The sequence below is a fragment of the Aureobasidium namibiae genome (genome assembly GCF_000721765.1).
Source record: "Aureobasidium namibiae CBS 147.97 unplaced genomic scaffold scaffold_19, whole genome shotgun sequence".
In the NCBI taxonomy this organism is placed as follows: Eukaryota; Fungi; Ascomycota; class Dothideomycetes; order Dothideales; family Saccotheciaceae; genus Aureobasidium; species Aureobasidium namibiae.
In genome coordinates, this window is record NW_013581190.1 from 475641 (window position 1) to 491785 (window position 16145).

General features: G+C 51.6%; 7 protein-coding genes across 7 annotated transcripts; 3 read left to right on the forward strand and 4 right to left on the reverse strand.

Moving 5' to 3' along the window:
- Window positions 1–301: 301 nt before the first annotated feature.
- M436DRAFT_67053 (uncharacterized protein) lies at window positions 302–1109 on the reverse strand (the record flags this gene model as incomplete). The annotated part of the gene is made up of 2 exons (XM_013568500.1): window positions 302–875; window positions 928–1109. The coding sequence occupies 2 exons, from the start codon at window positions 1107–1109 to the stop codon at window positions 302–304; spliced, it is 756 nt and encodes a 251-aa protein (XP_013423954.1).
- Window positions 1110–1462: 353 nt separating this feature from the next.
- On the reverse strand, window positions 1463–3329 carry M436DRAFT_55365 (putative multicopper oxidase, type 1; the record flags this gene model as incomplete). The annotated part of the gene is made up of 4 exons (XM_013568431.1): window positions 1463–1815; window positions 1876–2028; window positions 2078–3150; window positions 3199–3329. The coding sequence occupies 4 exons, from the start codon at window positions 3327–3329 to the stop codon at window positions 1463–1465; spliced, it is 1710 nt and encodes a 569-aa protein (XP_013423885.1).
- Window positions 3330–5220: 1891 nt separating this feature from the next.
- M436DRAFT_67055 (EF-hand) lies at window positions 5221–6495 on the forward strand (the record flags this gene model as incomplete). Its single annotated transcript, XM_013568501.1, has 2 exons — window positions 5221–5460; window positions 5512–6495. The coding sequence occupies 2 exons, from the start codon at window positions 5221–5223 to the stop codon at window positions 6493–6495; spliced, it is 1224 nt and encodes a 407-aa protein (XP_013423955.1).
- A 287-nt stretch (window positions 6496–6782) lies between these two features.
- M436DRAFT_85269 (phosphatases II) lies at window positions 6783–7610 on the reverse strand (the record flags this gene model as incomplete). The annotated part of the gene is made up of 1 exon (XM_013568551.1): window positions 6783–7610. One exon carries the CDS (start codon window positions 7608–7610, stop codon window positions 6783–6785), a length of 828 nt encoding a protein of 275 aa, XP_013424005.1.
- Window positions 7611–8271: 661 nt separating this feature from the next.
- M436DRAFT_85270 (uncharacterized protein) lies at window positions 8272–9863 on the forward strand (the record flags this gene model as incomplete). Its single annotated transcript, XM_013568552.1, has 2 exons — window positions 8272–8515; window positions 8563–9863. The coding sequence occupies 2 exons, from the start codon at window positions 8272–8274 to the stop codon at window positions 9861–9863; spliced, it is 1545 nt and encodes a 514-aa protein (XP_013424006.1).
- Window positions 9864–10341: 478 nt separating this feature from the next.
- M436DRAFT_85271 (putative isoamyl alcohol oxidase) lies at window positions 10342–12154 on the forward strand (the record flags this gene model as incomplete). The annotated part of the gene is made up of 2 exons (XM_013568553.1): window positions 10342–10814; window positions 10864–12154. 2 exons carry the CDS (start codon window positions 10342–10344, stop codon window positions 12152–12154), a joined length of 1764 nt encoding a protein of 587 aa, XP_013424007.1.
- A 316-nt stretch (window positions 12155–12470) lies between these two features.
- On the reverse strand, window positions 12471–14900 carry M436DRAFT_55216 (uncharacterized protein; the record flags this gene model as incomplete). The annotated part of the gene is made up of 2 exons (XM_013568395.1): window positions 12471–14005; window positions 14108–14900. 2 exons carry the CDS (start codon window positions 14898–14900, stop codon window positions 12471–12473), a joined length of 2328 nt encoding a protein of 775 aa, XP_013423849.1.
- Window positions 14901–16145: the final 1245 nt, after the last annotated feature.

Genomic DNA, 16145 nt, shown 5'->3' on the forward strand with positions numbered 1-16145 from the left:
CTGCTAATTTTATCACACCCTTTCACTTGCTCGAAGTGTTAAGCTGTCATTTCTCCAGTCAGATACACTTTGAACGATACGTATCTACTTTATACTCACAGTCACAACGGCATTGTAATTGGCTATGTAGCAGATAGGTACAAAGAGCCTCTTACCGATATGTCACAAATGACAAAAGGATAACGTCTAGAGGTACAGCCAGGACCAAGGTCAACATCCAAAGCATTACAAAACGACCCTAGCAGTTGCTGGAGAAAGAGTCTCTCTAGTGACGAGGATGATCTGTCTTCGGGTACTATCACTAGCCAGCAGCATCCCTTTTGCGCATCTCAGAGAGTGCACTCCTCAGCTCCTCGCCCTCCACCAAGCGGTAAAGAACAGAAGCTTGGTGGTCGGTGCGATCACGAGAGAAGGAGAACTCAGCAGACGATAGACGGTTGTTGTAGTGAGTTGGCCAGTCAATCCCCCTGATAAAGCGCTGCCATGGCTGAAGCAAATCCGCAGCCGTCTTGCACTTTCTCTCGAAGCTTTTCTCGCGAGGAATATATCCACCAAGAAAGCGATAGCGAAGGACGTCCGCCTCCTCGTTATCTGCTGGTGCTCGAAATGAATCCATTGATAGCTCGTCTGCGTGAAGCCTCGCGTGAATGTGCATCTCAGAGAGATCATGACACTCCGTTTGACAAGAATGGCAGAACCGACTGAGCATCTGATATTGCACAATCCTCGTGCATTGGCGAGACTGGGATGCTGAGGCAGACCGCTGGCGAGATGGAGATTGAGAGTGCCGACCGGACGTAGAGGGAGGGCCTCCGTCGTCGGCGTCAGATTGCTCACCTAGAGCAGGCCGAGGCTGCCCGTCGGTGGCGAGCTGTCTATGCGAAGTGGATCGGCAGATAATGTGTCGAGTGGGGTGATAGACTGTACATGACAGAGTGGTATGCCTTGACAATCTTCTTTATTCTCGACTTGATTACACTGTTGCCCAGTTGATTTCCATCCTCGCTCTTCTCATCTTCGCTCTCTACCAAAGCCTTCACCTTGATACTCTCGCCATTTGTAACAGGTAATTCGTTCTTGAATCTCTTCGGTGATGTGTGCACGACCATGTTGTGTAAGTCGTGTTTTTTATGATAAGCTTCAGATGAAGAACTGTATGGTGCACTGTAAAGGAGTGTATGATATGGTATGAAGTGGAAGATGGAAAGTGAGAGAGATCAGTATGTTTACAAACTGGGATGGGAAAGCTCGAGAAGATCCAACATCACATACGCCATATCTCTGGAGAGGACAGTGCGATGAGGTCGTCGTTTCCACATACACTTTTTCGCCAACGGGAAGGTGGCATAGGGTCGACTTCCTGAATTACTGTGCTCAGTTCTGAAGAAACATTTTTTGATCGTTAACATTATCCCATAAACAGACTCATCCAATCTCATCCATAAATCACCAACAAATCCTCTCAAAGTCCACTGTCGATCTGAGGGAAAGCCATGTGTGCAGAGTATTCCTTCCAGCTCGAACACTGCTGCGTAAATTCGCCCTGATCAGGCAACACAATCTGGTTCTTTGCTTCGAGGAACTGGACACCTAAGCCCTCGGAGATGTGCCATGCAATGTGGCAATGCATGAGCCAAGCACCAGGGTTATTAGCATTAAAAGCCAAAACTAGCCAGCCAGACGCAGGCAAAGTGGCCGTGTCCCTGCGAGGAGGGTCGTCGAAGTTAAGCTGATCAGTCATGGACGACGCGTCGAAGTTTGAGGATGCTTGGTGTCCAAGCACGAAGAAGTCATGACCGTGGAGATGGATAGGATCTGAGGGAGATTCTGTTAGCATGACACTCTACCAGAAACTGTTGGGTTTTTGAAACGTACGGGTAATGGGCGGCGATCCCTCCACTTGTTGAATGACCCAATAGGTCCAGACACCTTCATTGGGAATTTCAATCACATCGTACTCCTGAGGCCAAGCATCACTGCCATTGAACACGTAGCCGAGTGTTGGCTTGTCCCAGTGGATAGACATGGCTAAGTGGTGTTAGTACAGATCGTTGTGTGTGGAAGAACGAATGCTTACCGGTAGTGTTAAGATGCCACAAGAGCAGGTTCTCACCGTTGACCGTGACGCCGTCGCCAAAGCCAGTGCTCAAAGTCTTAGCTTGTGCAACAAAATCGTCCTTGGGGACAGATTGCTTCCAGTAAGGGGTTGTAGGGAAGTCGATACACTCGGACGAAGGAGCGGTTTCGCCGGTGTCCTCGGGAGTGGAAGTATCCGATGCATCGTATCTGAAGATCGCACGACCATTGCCGTTACTTGCACTACCACATGAACTTGCAACTTCTGCTCTGAACCAATAGTTGCCTGAGGTCTGGTTGGCTTCGAAGACCACATCGTACCTCTGACCGATTGCCACGAGAAGCCACTCATCCGCTGCGACAGGTTCGATAGGAATAAAGTCACTTTCAATGACCGTGAATTCGTGCCCGTCGAGCTTCACCATCATATGGCTATCAACGGAGGTGTTGATCAATCTTAGACGGTGCTTCTTGCCCTTGGTGAGTGCAACAGACTGGTACTTGCCGCCCGGACCATTGTTGTTCGTGCCGTTAAGCAAAAGTGTATCTGAAGGCGGTGCACCGCCTCCGGCTTGAGAATCTATAAGGGCCAAGGCGTTCACCACATCGGCATTCTTGTGGTACCAATCCATCATTGGGAAAGTACCAAGATCGATGTCGTAGTTCTCAGTAGCAGGTCCGTCGATCAAGATCGTTCCAACGACACCCATACCATATTGGCTGGAGTAGTGGCTGTGGTACCATGAAGAGCCATACTGAGTGCACTGGAAAGTGTAGGTCTTGGTCTGACCCGGAGCAAGAGCGCATTCAGAAACACCGTTGACTCCATCCATTCCAGGAGAGTTGTACTGTCTGATTCCGTGCCAGTGCATAGATGTGCCATTGTCCTGCATAGAATTGGTGACAGTGATTGAGAGAGTGTCTCCCCAGCTAGCTCGTATGACAGGTCCGGGTAGTTGACCGTTGATCAGGAGGCATTGCTGCTCATTTGCTCCATCAGGATTGCATGTCGTGTTGGTAATCTCGAGGTTGTAGCTAACAGTCTTTCCCGTGGTGGGAAACTTCTGATCGAAGCTAGAGCATCGTTAGCAGAGATTCGACAATCGATCAACAGAGACATACTCTGTAGCAATCGAGTATCCGTCCTTCCAGCAAGAGCGGGTGTATGGGCCGTTAGAGCAAGAGCTATCTGCGACCAATGTTGTGTGGCTACCAGAGGCTGAAGATGTTGAAGAGGCTTGGCGACGGACCATTTTGCCCATCTGGTCTCTACCCCATAAGTATTTCCTACCAGGCTCAGAAGCAGTAGATACAGATGCCAATGCCAGAAGGCAGCTGGCAGTAAAGCTTCCGAAACGCATTGGTGTGGTATGAACTAATAATTCCCAGAGATAGAGGAGTGTCTCAACACAATCTGGTCAGGGAATAGAAGTGCTTGTTGAGAGGCAAGAAGGGAAGGTTGCCAGTAGCGATAGGAAAGGGGAAGGAGAAGAGATACAGGTCTGACTCGACCTTATATAGAGCACCACGATTTCTGAATTCTGGATACGACGGAAGAGCGGCTCCAGGGTGCTGTGAATTACATACGTACAGATCCACACTGGCAGGCAAATAGCAAGCCAGCCGCTGCAATCAGAAGATGCAAGGCTGTGCAGGAGCTCACGCAAGCAAGGCTCGATGAAGATACCCATACTAGTGCCCACTTCTACCGTTGGATATCGAGATCTTGAGGGTTAAAGCGGCAGAGTCTGATTTGTGATGCTATGTGGACCATGATGTGTGGGCCACCAGGCGGACAGGATCTCGCACCAAAGCCCTCTTGCATAATACATCTTGAGAAGTCGATCAGCTAAGTCTTCGGAGGTATAGCAAGTGACGTACCGAGATAGTCGTAGATCTCGGGTGGATCGGCAGTGAATCCTTCCCAATTAGGAACTAGGCTTCCCAGTGCTACGGACTTCTAAAAAGACCCGACTGGAAGTGACTGGCGGACGCGAATGCAGAGTTGAGGAAGAAGGTAGATGGAACGAGGAAAGAAGAGGCTCTACCGTATGATGCAAATGCCAGGAATGACACGCACCATGAGCCCTGCGCACAAGGCCAAGACAGCCACGGCGTCGAGAAAATGCTTGTCCTGACGGCTCCTAGTATCTATTGGGGCACGCAGACTCAATGATCAGACAGATGACGGGATGAGAAAATGAAGTGGGTATCGGTAGATAAACGGCATCAGACGTAGAGTGACGGCAGAATCGAGAGCTTTACGAGCGAAGTGATGATGCTATCTCGAGATTGGTCCGAAAATAGCCAGCGAGCAGAGATGGACTCGTGGCGAGCTGAAGTCACAAAACTTACAGATGGTGGACGAGGCCACGGATGAGAAAGTATTTGTCCGGAAGGAAGATGGGCGGAAATAAGACACGAAGGTTCGCTCTCTCACGCCCAGACGTCAGGCTGTCACTCTGAGGTTAGAAGGAGTGTTCAAGGTAAACGTGGTTCCAGATGAGCTCTTGTCATGGAACCTGTAGATGTTGGCCATGGCAGCGAGTTGGTGCTGGTCGCTTTTATGAAGGCTATCCTATAATCTGCCAGAAGGGACTCTTTGGTGATGTTTGAGGACAGACGCTCGTGCAAAGGGCGAATACATGGTGCCGTACGCGATCAAAGACAATAGCCGGTTGCAAGACAGAGACGCGCAAGGCTTGAGCGGGTACAGGCGAGGTTGTCGCTTTGCATGGGTTGAAGTCCGAGAATCGATACAAAGAGTTGTCGACAACCTACTTGCTCGACATAGCAGAGCGGGGTAAAAGAGCCGTGAGATCCGGATTCATTGCTAGTCGAGGTCGATTGAGAATCGCGTTGGTTGTGCAGTCTAAATGTGCGAGTTCAAGGGGACTCGAGCTGGGAGGTGGAGGGAGCAGCCAAGACTCAACGTCACCCACCCCGGGCGGATGCTCAGGAACGGCCAGAGGTTGGCCATGTTGGTACAAACACATCCATCGGCCACACGAAATACACATAGACACCGAGATTCAGAGACAAGAGTCGAGTGCTGAAGCGATCGCCATCTGAGCCTTAGTTCTCGACAAGTCAAGCCGAATTCTACACGCCCATCCCACTAGCCACGCAGCAGCAACATACACCATGCCTCCAAAGCGCATCGAGCAATGGGAGGTCGAACGCTACTGGGAGATCTTTGCTTCGCTGTCCAATGGCGGTACTCATCTCAATGGCGCCCAAGCAGCCTCAGTCTTGAAGAACAGCCAATTGCGCGACGACCAGCTGGAACGAGTATGGGACCTGGCAGATGTCGACGGTGATGGCAGCCTGGACTTCGAGGAGTTCTGCGTCGCCATGCGCTTGATCTTTGATCTGGTCAACGGTGTAAGCAGATGCCAACATGAATGCAATATCTTCTAACTAATTGCTTCGTAGGAATACATGGACGTCCCAGCCACACTGCCCGACTGGCTGGTCCCCGAGAGTAAAGCACATTTGATTCAAGCCTCGCACGCCATCTCGGGTCGCCAAGCCCAGTTCGAACAAGTCGACGATCTAGAAGACGACACGCCAGGACTCAAAGACGGCTTCGATTGGTACATGCCACCGTCTGACCGCACAAAGTACGAGGAGATTTACAGCGCCAACCGCGAGCCGCGCGACGGCAGCATCACTTTCGAGTCCCTCAACCCGCTCTACGAATCGCTAGATGTGCCCGACACGGACATGCGCAGTGCCTGGAATCTCGTCAACCCACGCAGCGACCCAGCTATTGGCAAAGACCAATGTCTTGTTTTCCTACACATGCTTGCCAACCGCCACGAAGGCTACCGTATCCCTCGATCCGTCCCTCCAAGTCTCCGCGCCACCTTCGAGCAGGGCCGCATCGAGTATCAGGTCGACAAGGTACAAACCGCCGCCGATCGTTGGGGCACAAAGCGTGATGATAGCACCATGAGCGGCAAGAAGCAGAAGTTTGGTGACGCATACCTCAGTCGCTTGGGAGTAGGCGACCGTGGTGCCTACAGACCAAAGGGTACTGATTTCACTGCCACCCGCACCGACGCCGAGTGGGAAGAGGTACGCCTGAAGAAGCAACTCAAAGAGCTCGAGGAGAAGATGGACAAGGTTGAAGAGCAAGCAAAGAAACGAAGAGAACGTGGCGGCAGGCGGGATGACAGCAAGCCGGCCTTGGTGAAGCGTGAACTCGAGCAGTTGCTTGACTGGAAGCGTCGTGAGCTGCGCGATCTTGAGACGGGTGAAGGAAGAGCAAAGGTCGGCCAGGGCCTGAAGGGTCTCAGCGACGAAATCTCAATGGTCAAAGAGCAAGTCGACGGCCTCGAAGCTCATCTACGGAAGAGAGAGGAAGTGTTGAGCGATCTGAGAAAGCAGATTGATGATGAGAAGGCGGCGAGATAGTTGTATATACCCTTGTGTTTGGCAGCCATGCCCTGCCGTGTATCAGTCATTGTGTAACGAGACAAACATATTGTTTGGGTTGTGACAATGAACGAATGGAGAGACAGAACGTATCATATGTTGAGGCTAAGAATATGCACCCTATGGGAATGAGAAGATGACCTCTTTTGTGCCATCAGCCATGAACAGAAGCGAGCCTCTAACGCCGAGCAAACAAAACCCAGGGGTATCTTGATGTAAAAAGCAAAACGCCATGCATGGCACCAAATGAAAAACAAGCGACACCATCAAGCAGTGTCCACAAAGGGAGCAAAGGTTCTGCTTTCGAACCTTTCGCCATCGTCACCAGACTCATCAAGGTCCATGCCATCGTTGTCCATGTCTCTCTCGAGAAGTCGTTTTGGCTTGCCACTGGTACTCAGATTGGCGGTAGCACGACGGGCTTGCAAGATATCCCAGTAGCCTTGAAGCAAGCGCTTGACGTTGTCGTCGAAGTTAACGCAGAAACGTTGGGCTTGGACAATCTGCATGGCCTTGATGTGGTCAACATCGGCCAAGATGTCCATGAGATAGGCAGCGACGACAGCAGCAGAACGTTCGTTTCCACTCTCACAGAAGACAAGGACCTTTGCGTTTGGAACAGAGTTCATGTGGTCGTTGATGACAATGGCGGCGCGAGAGAATGACGAGACGAGTTCGTAAGGGCTGGACATGTCAAGAGCCTTTTTCTGGATGTTGATGTCGTCGGCGACGTTCAAAGCAGCCTGCATGATCTTGCTCTCAAAGGAGTGGCGCTGGCGGACGGCCATGAGAAGTGTGATGGCCTCATTCCGCAAGAAGTCGCGATCCTTGACTGCGCTCATTGGACCCAGGTAGAGGAAGGGGAGGATTTGCTGTGCTTGACGACGACGCTCGTAACTCCAGTCCAGGAGGCTCCCTGTTACCATCTTGTCATAGTTGACGGCTGAGAGCGGACCGGACTGGGCGATAGGATGCAGATTGAACTCGGGGGCCAGGTTGATGTTTGCTGTTGGCGGCGGTACGACGATACGCGGAGGGGTGGGTAGGCGGGACGAGTACTCGTCGCCTCGGAGATGTGCTGCCTGAGAGGCCATGGCGCTCGACCTTGGATCGTATGCGCCTGAGACGGATGGGTTGATACAGTCTTTGTCTTTGTTTGTGTCTCGTTGCAGCGGGTGGCATGTGAATTGTCTTGTCGAGTCGAGAAAGTAGAGGGGTCGGATGAACGACGTCAATCTCCAACGCCCGCCGTCACTCTCTGTTCGCTTTCACTCCTGCGCTCATCTCCATTCACTTCCACATCTGCCTCTTCCAACACGCACCCTTTCGTCTTCTGTAAGTCTTCATTCAGGCTGCCAAGCTCTCCGCTCGCCATGTTTACCCACATGGCGGCGCAACCTCAGAATGCAACTGTAAATCCCGCCTGCAGCCCCGCAGCTTCAACCTTCGACATGCTTTCTGTGTCTCATTCGTGCTGTTTGTCAAAGCACGCGGCTTGACCTCCCGCATGCTCGTATACAAACACCACAACTTTGAAGTGTGTTCCCATGTGGTGACAGGCCGCCGATCAATGCCTGAACTCTGTACAGTCAACGAAGGCAGGTCCGTCCTTCCTTGCTCCTCACTTCTCCTCTTGCCCAATTCATCTCTTCGTCATCATCCCCCGCCATCTTTCTGTCTTTCCAAATCATCCTTCCTATCTGCTCTTCTTCCCTCCTTCCTACCAAGCTCTCTCGCAATAGACATTCGCTCAACATGCTTGTCCATCTGATCTCGTTGCTTGCTCCTCTCATTGGCATTGCCGCTGCTCAATGCCCTGACTACCTCGACTATGCCACGCTCAAACACCAGCCATACTCGGAAGGCGTCCGCAATCTCTCGTATCAACGACCTGATCCTGCATGCCGCACCTTCGATCTCCCACTGCTGGAAAACAAAATCATTCCACATGTCATGCATGCCGTTCCCGACCCTGATCTTTTCCGCCTGTTTCTCAATGGTCACTATCCTTCGCAATCGCTTGATATCAGTGCTAATAAACCACAGCCTATCCCAACACTCTCGATACCGCAGTAAGGTGGAAGGGGTACGCTGCCGACTCTGCTGACGAAGAGCTCACTTTTCTCGTGACCGGAGATATCGATGCTATGTGGTTGAGAGACAGCGCCAACCAGATGCAGTCTTATCTTCCTCTTCTGACCGCAAACTCTTCTGTTGACTCGCTCGCATCACTGTTCCGCGGTGTCATCAACCTACAGGCCCGCTACCTCCTCACGTCTCCCTACTGCAATGCCTTCCAGCCTCCGGTCGAGAGTGGTATCGCTCCTGCCCAGAACCCTTCGGCCAGCGAGGATCATGTTTTCCCAACTTACAACAACTCCTCAGTCTTCGAGTGCAAGTACGAGCTGGACTCTCTGGCCGCTTTTCTACAGATCAGTTCCGACTACTACAACGCCACAGGAGATGTTGCTTTCTTCGGCAAGTACCATTGGGTCGAGGCCATCAACCATCTCTTCGAGATTTTCGAGACTCTCTCGGCAGCTGCAACCTACGAGCCCGATGGCCGCGTCCAGAATTCAAGCTATACATTTACCAGGGTGAGCAACCGCGCAACCGAGACTCTTTCCAACGACGGCCTGGGCAATCCCTATAGAGGTGAGACCGGCTTGTTGCGCTCTGCTTTCAGACCTTCGGATGATGCAACCATCTATCAGTATCTGATTCCAGCCAATATGATGCTAGCGCACTACCTCGAGGCGACCGCTCCCATCATGCTCGCACTCAATGGTTCGACATGTTCTGTCACTTCAGCGCAAATGATACAACTTGCTGCAACCATCAGACGAGGAATCGCAGAGTATGGCATTGTTACTATTGGTGGCAAGCAAGTATATGCCTATGAAGTCGATGGTTATGGCTCTGCGAACATCATGGATGATGCCAACATCCCCTCGCTGCTGTCTGCACCCTTCCTGGGCTATTTGGACGTCAACGACGAAGTTTACCAAAACACGCGCGCATTGTTGCTAAGTGACCGCAACCCTTATTTCATGCGAGGTCCCGTGATCAGTGCTGTAGGAGGTCCTCACAATGGCCCGGGATACGCCTGGCCTATGGCTTCTATCGTACGCATTTTGACCAGCGACAACGATACCGAGATCACTGAGCAGCTTGGAATGATTCTCAACAGCACCGATGGACTCGGTTTGATTCATGAGAGCATCAACACCTTCAATCAGACAGACTATACCCGGCAGTGGTTCTCTTGGGCGAACGGACTCTTTGGTCAGATGATATTGGATTTGCAGGATCGCAAGCCTCAAATCCTAGCACAAAGCTTTCAATAGTTGCTTCGATACCAATATGGTCGACTCAGGCGATATTGTTTGAGGAATTTTGCTGAATTCGAAACATCATAAGCCTGTACTGTACAATAGAGATCTGCTAAGATAGCACGAAAAGGCCCGGCATATACAAGAAAAAGTTAATGGAATTGCAATGTATTACGACTGAGATGCGCTTCTAGTAGTTTGTTCATCACAGCTTGTAACATCCGAGAGATGCCGGAAGTTTTCTCGGAAGAAGCTGGAGTCCCAGGAGGCAAAGCCCTCCCCGTATACGCATACGCGATTTCGCGTATGGTACACACGCTGTACGTACGCTGTGGATCTTAACATACTGCCACGACATGCTGAGCCACTGTGTTCACGAAAATTCAAGGCCGTTCGCATGCTATGTCATCGACAAGGTGTCAAGACAAAATGTATTTAAAAGGTCTTCTCGACCGTCAATTACTCTCACCATCCAAGGAAATCTGCATCCATCATGAGAAGCATCTCGACGCTTGCGACTACTCTGGCATTATGCAGTACTGGCATTGCCACAGTCTGCAAAACAACACCTCTGGACTCTGACTGGCCTCGAGCATCGGAATGGTTGGCCTTGAACCGCACGCTCGGCGGTGCTCTTCTCCAAACTCGTCCGGTGGCATCTGCATGCTATGCCAACAACCCTTTCAACTCGACTCTATCTTGCAACGAAGTCGAGAATCAGTGGAACTCGACATACTTCCATGCTACCCTCCCCGAATCAATCGATGCTACGATCTGGGCCAACAATTCGTGCGTCCCTCCTGGAAAAGATGGTCATGTCGAAGGCAGCTCTTGCACTCTTGGTGCATATCCGGCATATATCGTCAATGGCACCTCGAACGAGATAATTTCGAAGGCAATGGGTTGGGCCTCGCGTCGCAACATCCGTATCATCGTCAAGGGAACTGGCCACGATCTTGACGGCCGGTAAGTGCTGCAACTCTCTGTTGCTTGCATAAGCTAACACGATACAAAGCTCGACGGGTGCTCACAGTTTGTCCATCTGGACCCACCATCTCAACCATATTAAGTTCGACTCCAAGTGGAACGGCACTGAAGACGTTGCCATTGTTGGCAGCGGCCAGCAATGGGGCAATGTCTACGATGCTGCAGCGAAACTCGGAAAAGTTGTGATTGGCGGTGCAGACGGTAGCGTGGGCCTTGGTGGACACATCCAGGGCGGAGGTTACGGACCCCGTTCTTCCATCTATGGTCTTGCTCCCGATCAGGTACTGCAAGTTAGTGTTGTGACCACTCAAGGAGACATCCTTGTCGCCAACGACACGGCTCACCAAGACCTCTTCTGGGCCGTCCGTGGCGGCGGTGGTGGAAGTTATGGTGTTGTCACTGAGTATGTTCTCAAGGCCTATCCAGCCCCTGCCAACACGGTGGCTGGAACACTGTCAATCAGCGGTGGCAAGAACGCTACCGGCAACATCACCTGGGACGCCTTTGGCGTTCTTCTCAATCGTATCCCTGGTCTCATGGATAAAGGTATCTGGGGAAACGTCATTGCCTTTGGTCAAACACCAGGCGAGGTCTCGGTAACTGCCCAATTCTCAGCCTACAACAGCACCACATCCGAGGTAACTGCTCTGGTTTCACCTGTGCTCGCAGCAATCCGCAACACAACCGACAGCAACAACTCCAGTCTCTCAATCATCTGGAGCGATCCCACAGTCTCTCTCTTCGATAGAAACAGCAGCTCCAAAGCACCATCCGAATCAGCTGGCTCGGGCGGTCTTGAAACCAGCCGTCTCCTCGGCCTTGCCCAGCTCTCCCTCCCCTACAAACAGCTCTCCTCCTACCTCCGCCGCATTATGTACACAGAGCCAGGAAGCAGCGGTTCTGCCATGCTAATCCTGGGCCTCATGGCCGGACCCGGCGTCCAAAACACCCCTCTTGCCCGACGCGGCGCAGTAAACCCTGCCTGGCGCAAAACCTACGTCCACGCAATCTCGGGGTCCAGTCCTGCAGCAGCCGACTCAGCTACTCCCTTCCAAATCATCAAGCAATCTGCCGAGTGGTATGAGGTGCACAGGGAAGCTGTGTGGCGCGAGTGGGCGCCGAACATGGGTGCCTACATGAACGAGGCTAACCCTTACAACTCAAACTGGAAACATGATTTCTTCGGTGGAAACTATGAAAAGTTGGCTGCTATCAAGAGAAAGTACGATCCTACAGAGTCTTTGTATGCTGTGTCAAGAGTTGGCGCGGAGTGGTGGGACTACGATTTGCAGACCGGCAAGTTGTGCAGAGTCGAGTAGAACTTTAGATGGTGAGGTTGTCGAAGGGAGATTTGAGAGTAGTCTTAGATGTGATTGGTTAGCAAGAGTGGCAGAGTTGGCGATAGATGTTGTATAAAGATTCGGCCATACTTCACAAATCCGAACAGCCTCGTACATCGAACAACAGACTGGCAAAGCATGACTGGAATCGTCACTTGAGGATGGGAGCGAGTAGGCAGTAGTCGGGTTAGAAACACCATCGAACTTTTGATATAAAGAGTCGGTTCATGTATTGACATTAAAGTGTAGATACAAAAGTTGTATATACATCAAGCTTTTGGGTCGAACAGGCGTCTCAGATGACAAGATATTCACCATCGACCCTGTCCATAGCCTTTCTCCATCTGAACGCTTGTATACGATCTCCGTTCTCCTTAGCACTGTCTCGGCGGCGTTGCACTTCATCAACATCTGCGTCCTGTGCATCCTGAGTATCGTTCTCGGCCCAGACCTTCTCGAGGACGTCTAGAACAGACAAGTTGTTGAAGAACCCGCTTTCAATTTGTACCTCTATACACCTATCGCGTACGAGTGCCTGATCGGCTGCGTCCACGCACTCAGTCCCTGAGATGAACAGAGGCCAGAGCAAGAATTTGTTGACGCACGAAGTGATGTCCAATGCAGCTATGTGTGAAAGAGCGTTGCGCACGTGTGCCTGGAATTTAGGAGACGACGATGGCAAGAAAGGGTGCGCAAGACGTTCAGTGTACAACAGAGCCGATGAACGGAAAGATTCGTTGATGTGTGTCAGGTCTCGTTGCCCAAGCTCAAGCGATGCTGCCGAGGTGTCGGGTGCTGTGGGCGACAAACAAGGACTATCCATGGACCAAGTCTCTAGGCGGGATCGGATATCATGCCACTCCTTCCAGAACTCTTGCCGGGTATCTGAAGCTTCTCTGTATACTGTATCGAGGTCCTCGGGTAGATCTGCTAGCAAGGCACCCCAACCGTTGCCATCAAGTCGGCTAAAGTCCACAGGGTCAACCTGTGGACGCCAAACTCTCGTAGTGGGGAAAGTGTTTTGGTCCTTGTACTTTGGAGTCGATGTGGCGCCGTACGATGCCTTTGAATTTCGAGGGTCAGGGCGCACAGGGCGACTCTGTGACAGAAGATTTAAGCGTCCAAGGCGGGCAATCAATTTGAACAAACGACCATCACATCCCGAGAACTGCTCCAGGGCACCAAGATTAGAAGAATAATGGAGCATATCCAGACGGTCGCCTTGGATCTCAGTCTCTCTGTCATTCACTGTCGATGTCATGACATCGAACCAGGCGAAGAACATCTCAACCCAACCAATAAAGCCGGTCCTTACACCTGGATCGCGCATAGAGAGCAGCCTTTGCACGCCCTCCAGTTGCGTTTTAAATTTGGAAAATCCACTGTCACTGACGTGGAACAAGCAGAGAATGAGCAAGATGGCGAGAACCGAATCATCCTGAGCGCTGACCGCATCAGCCAACTGAGCCTGCAGTTGACCGATCGACACGCTCTTATAGTAGCTTTCCTCGGGGGTCGGCCGAGCTAGGATACTGTTATTTTCATCCTGCTGCGAACTATCCAACTCTTCGATAAAGCCGCTGACAGGCGCTCTCTTGTGCAGGCGCATACGCATGTTGTTCAGCGAAAGCGCTGCAAGAGCGTTTTGAAGACCCTCATTATGTGTTGCAAGCTGAAGAATGTGCATCCTATATGGATTGATGGTATCGTCGAAGGCGACCAGAACAGAACAGATGTGCTTGTCGTAGTAGTTCAATAGATATTGCATCCTTGGCGAGAGATGATAGAACAACGAAGTAGCCATAGCTCTTGGAATTGATATGTTCAATTCTGGTAAATTGTCCAGAGGTTGTTGAGGTTTAGTCAAAGTGAGGTCGAGGTTGGAGAACTCGAAATTCTCGGACTGTATGGATTGATCGTAATCTGTGCCACTGGCATTGTACGTAGGCTCAAAGGAAAAGGCGTCTTGACTTTGGGAGAAAGTCAGGTCTTGAGCGACACTAGGGGCATCGAGAGGTTGATCGGCATAAAAGTTCGATGGCGGTGGATAGGAACCGGAACAAGACGCAGGCGAAGGCTCCACCAAGCCGTAATTAGCAGAAGACTGCAGGCCATCATTGTATGACAAGGAAACTGGTGTCAAGGGATACTCGGCGGGATTTCTCTGGTGGATCAGAGGGATATTGTCGTACGGCGAGGTCGGCGAGGGCAATTCGGGATTTGCATATTGCTGCAGAGGTTGCCAAAAGATGGGTTGTTGAGCGTCGAGCGGTGATAGTAAGCCGTACGATGGCGTGTGTAGAGGTTCGTGAGAGGATGGTGCGACGGTATTGGTATCTAGGTTTATGCGAGGAGGTATAGGCCTCTCCGAAGCAGGTACGTTCGTCGATGACTTCCTTCGAGATTGCGAAACACTATTGCGTTTGGTAACACCGACCGGGCCGTCGGTCTTCTCGGCCACAGGACATGTCAAGCCTCGCAGCTTTCCGCGACTGGCAATACCCACACCCCATGTCAACGTCGTCTTGTATCCAGAGCAGTCTTTTCCTATTTCGAGGCACTGCCCGCAGTACGGTCTCCTGCGGTCACACGGAGCGTTCCGTTTCTGGCACATGAAGCAGTCGTCGGCCGCACCTGCGGTTGTCGTCCTCCTTCGGCGTTTCCTGACAGTCGGCTTGGTCTCGAGACCAATATCGGCCTCTGGCTTGATACACGCCATAGTCATGATGGCGAGAGATACGAGTCGAGCAGTGTCGAATTGTCAAGCCGTCTTCCTCGGACGTCGTGTATGTTCGCAGACACTTAAGTATTGATCATGTCAAGTGGTTGTGGTTCGTGAAACGTAGGAACTGGCGTCTGTATAACAATATCGCGTTGTGGGGGCCAAACAGTGTGTTTGGACGAGGAGGATAAGTTTTCGAGGTCCCAAAGTACTTGAGGATACTTCTGATGTCAGGCGACATGGTACAGAATGGGGCATATTGACTTTGAGTGTGTCGAGCTAGGGAGAGTCCGAGTACCGCTCCGTTTCCCACAGTTCGCACCCCCATGCCTGCGCCCACTCTCTGGCGAGAGCCGAGGCTTGAGCCCTCGAGGGACGGGCGAGTGAATCTTATCGCACCTTTTTCCCCGCCAATGAGAGGTCTTATCTTTGCTTAGCCAGTTTCGTTCGTATCTTCGCAGAGCCCTGTTTTGATTATCAATCGTTCTGCGGATATCTTTCCTTTTGCTGTCATGAGCCCATGTTAATCGCACAAGGCCGGTCTGTCGACAATGTCCGCAAAATCGTGTTCACAGCCCCGTCGAGGTCCAACTTCTTCGATTTCGGCTTCATTAGTCATCCAGTGATCACATGCTCAGTGCAGGCGAGATCTCCATGCGCCTACAACCCCGCGATAGTCGAACTCTGACCCTTGGCTGGCGAGACTCGCGAGACGGGCCAGGGTCGCTAACGGCCGGAAACCAGACAGTGCCGAACTCAAGCACCTCATCTGTCTCCGCATGAACATCATCATCCTTTTGACGAGGCGTCGCCGAGACGTCGTTTATCTGTACCCTTGGTCCAGGCACATCCGCCTAAATTTGTCTCTTTCCAATCGTCGTGCCTGAAGTTCTTTCCGACTTTATCCACCCGCGTGCGAACAACGTTGGTCCTCGAGATACAGAGTTTGATTGGGTCAAAGTCTCCATGAACATTAAACCGAGCCCTCTCTAATTCGCCGAGTTCAGCATTCGCTTCATCCTTTGGCATGGGTCCGAGTTCTTCTCTCACATGTCAAACGTGAGTATAGCGAAGCTTGTTCTCGCCCACTGTCGAGGGCATGACGAGCTTGTACAGTGAAGCACGCTTAGCTACGGCTTGACATCTGTGCTTCGCGGAGCAATATACCACCTCCACCCGACGAGAGCCTATACAGCGGTAGCACCGCAAAAGGGCCTTTTGACATCCTGCCCTCAACTGCCTTTCGAC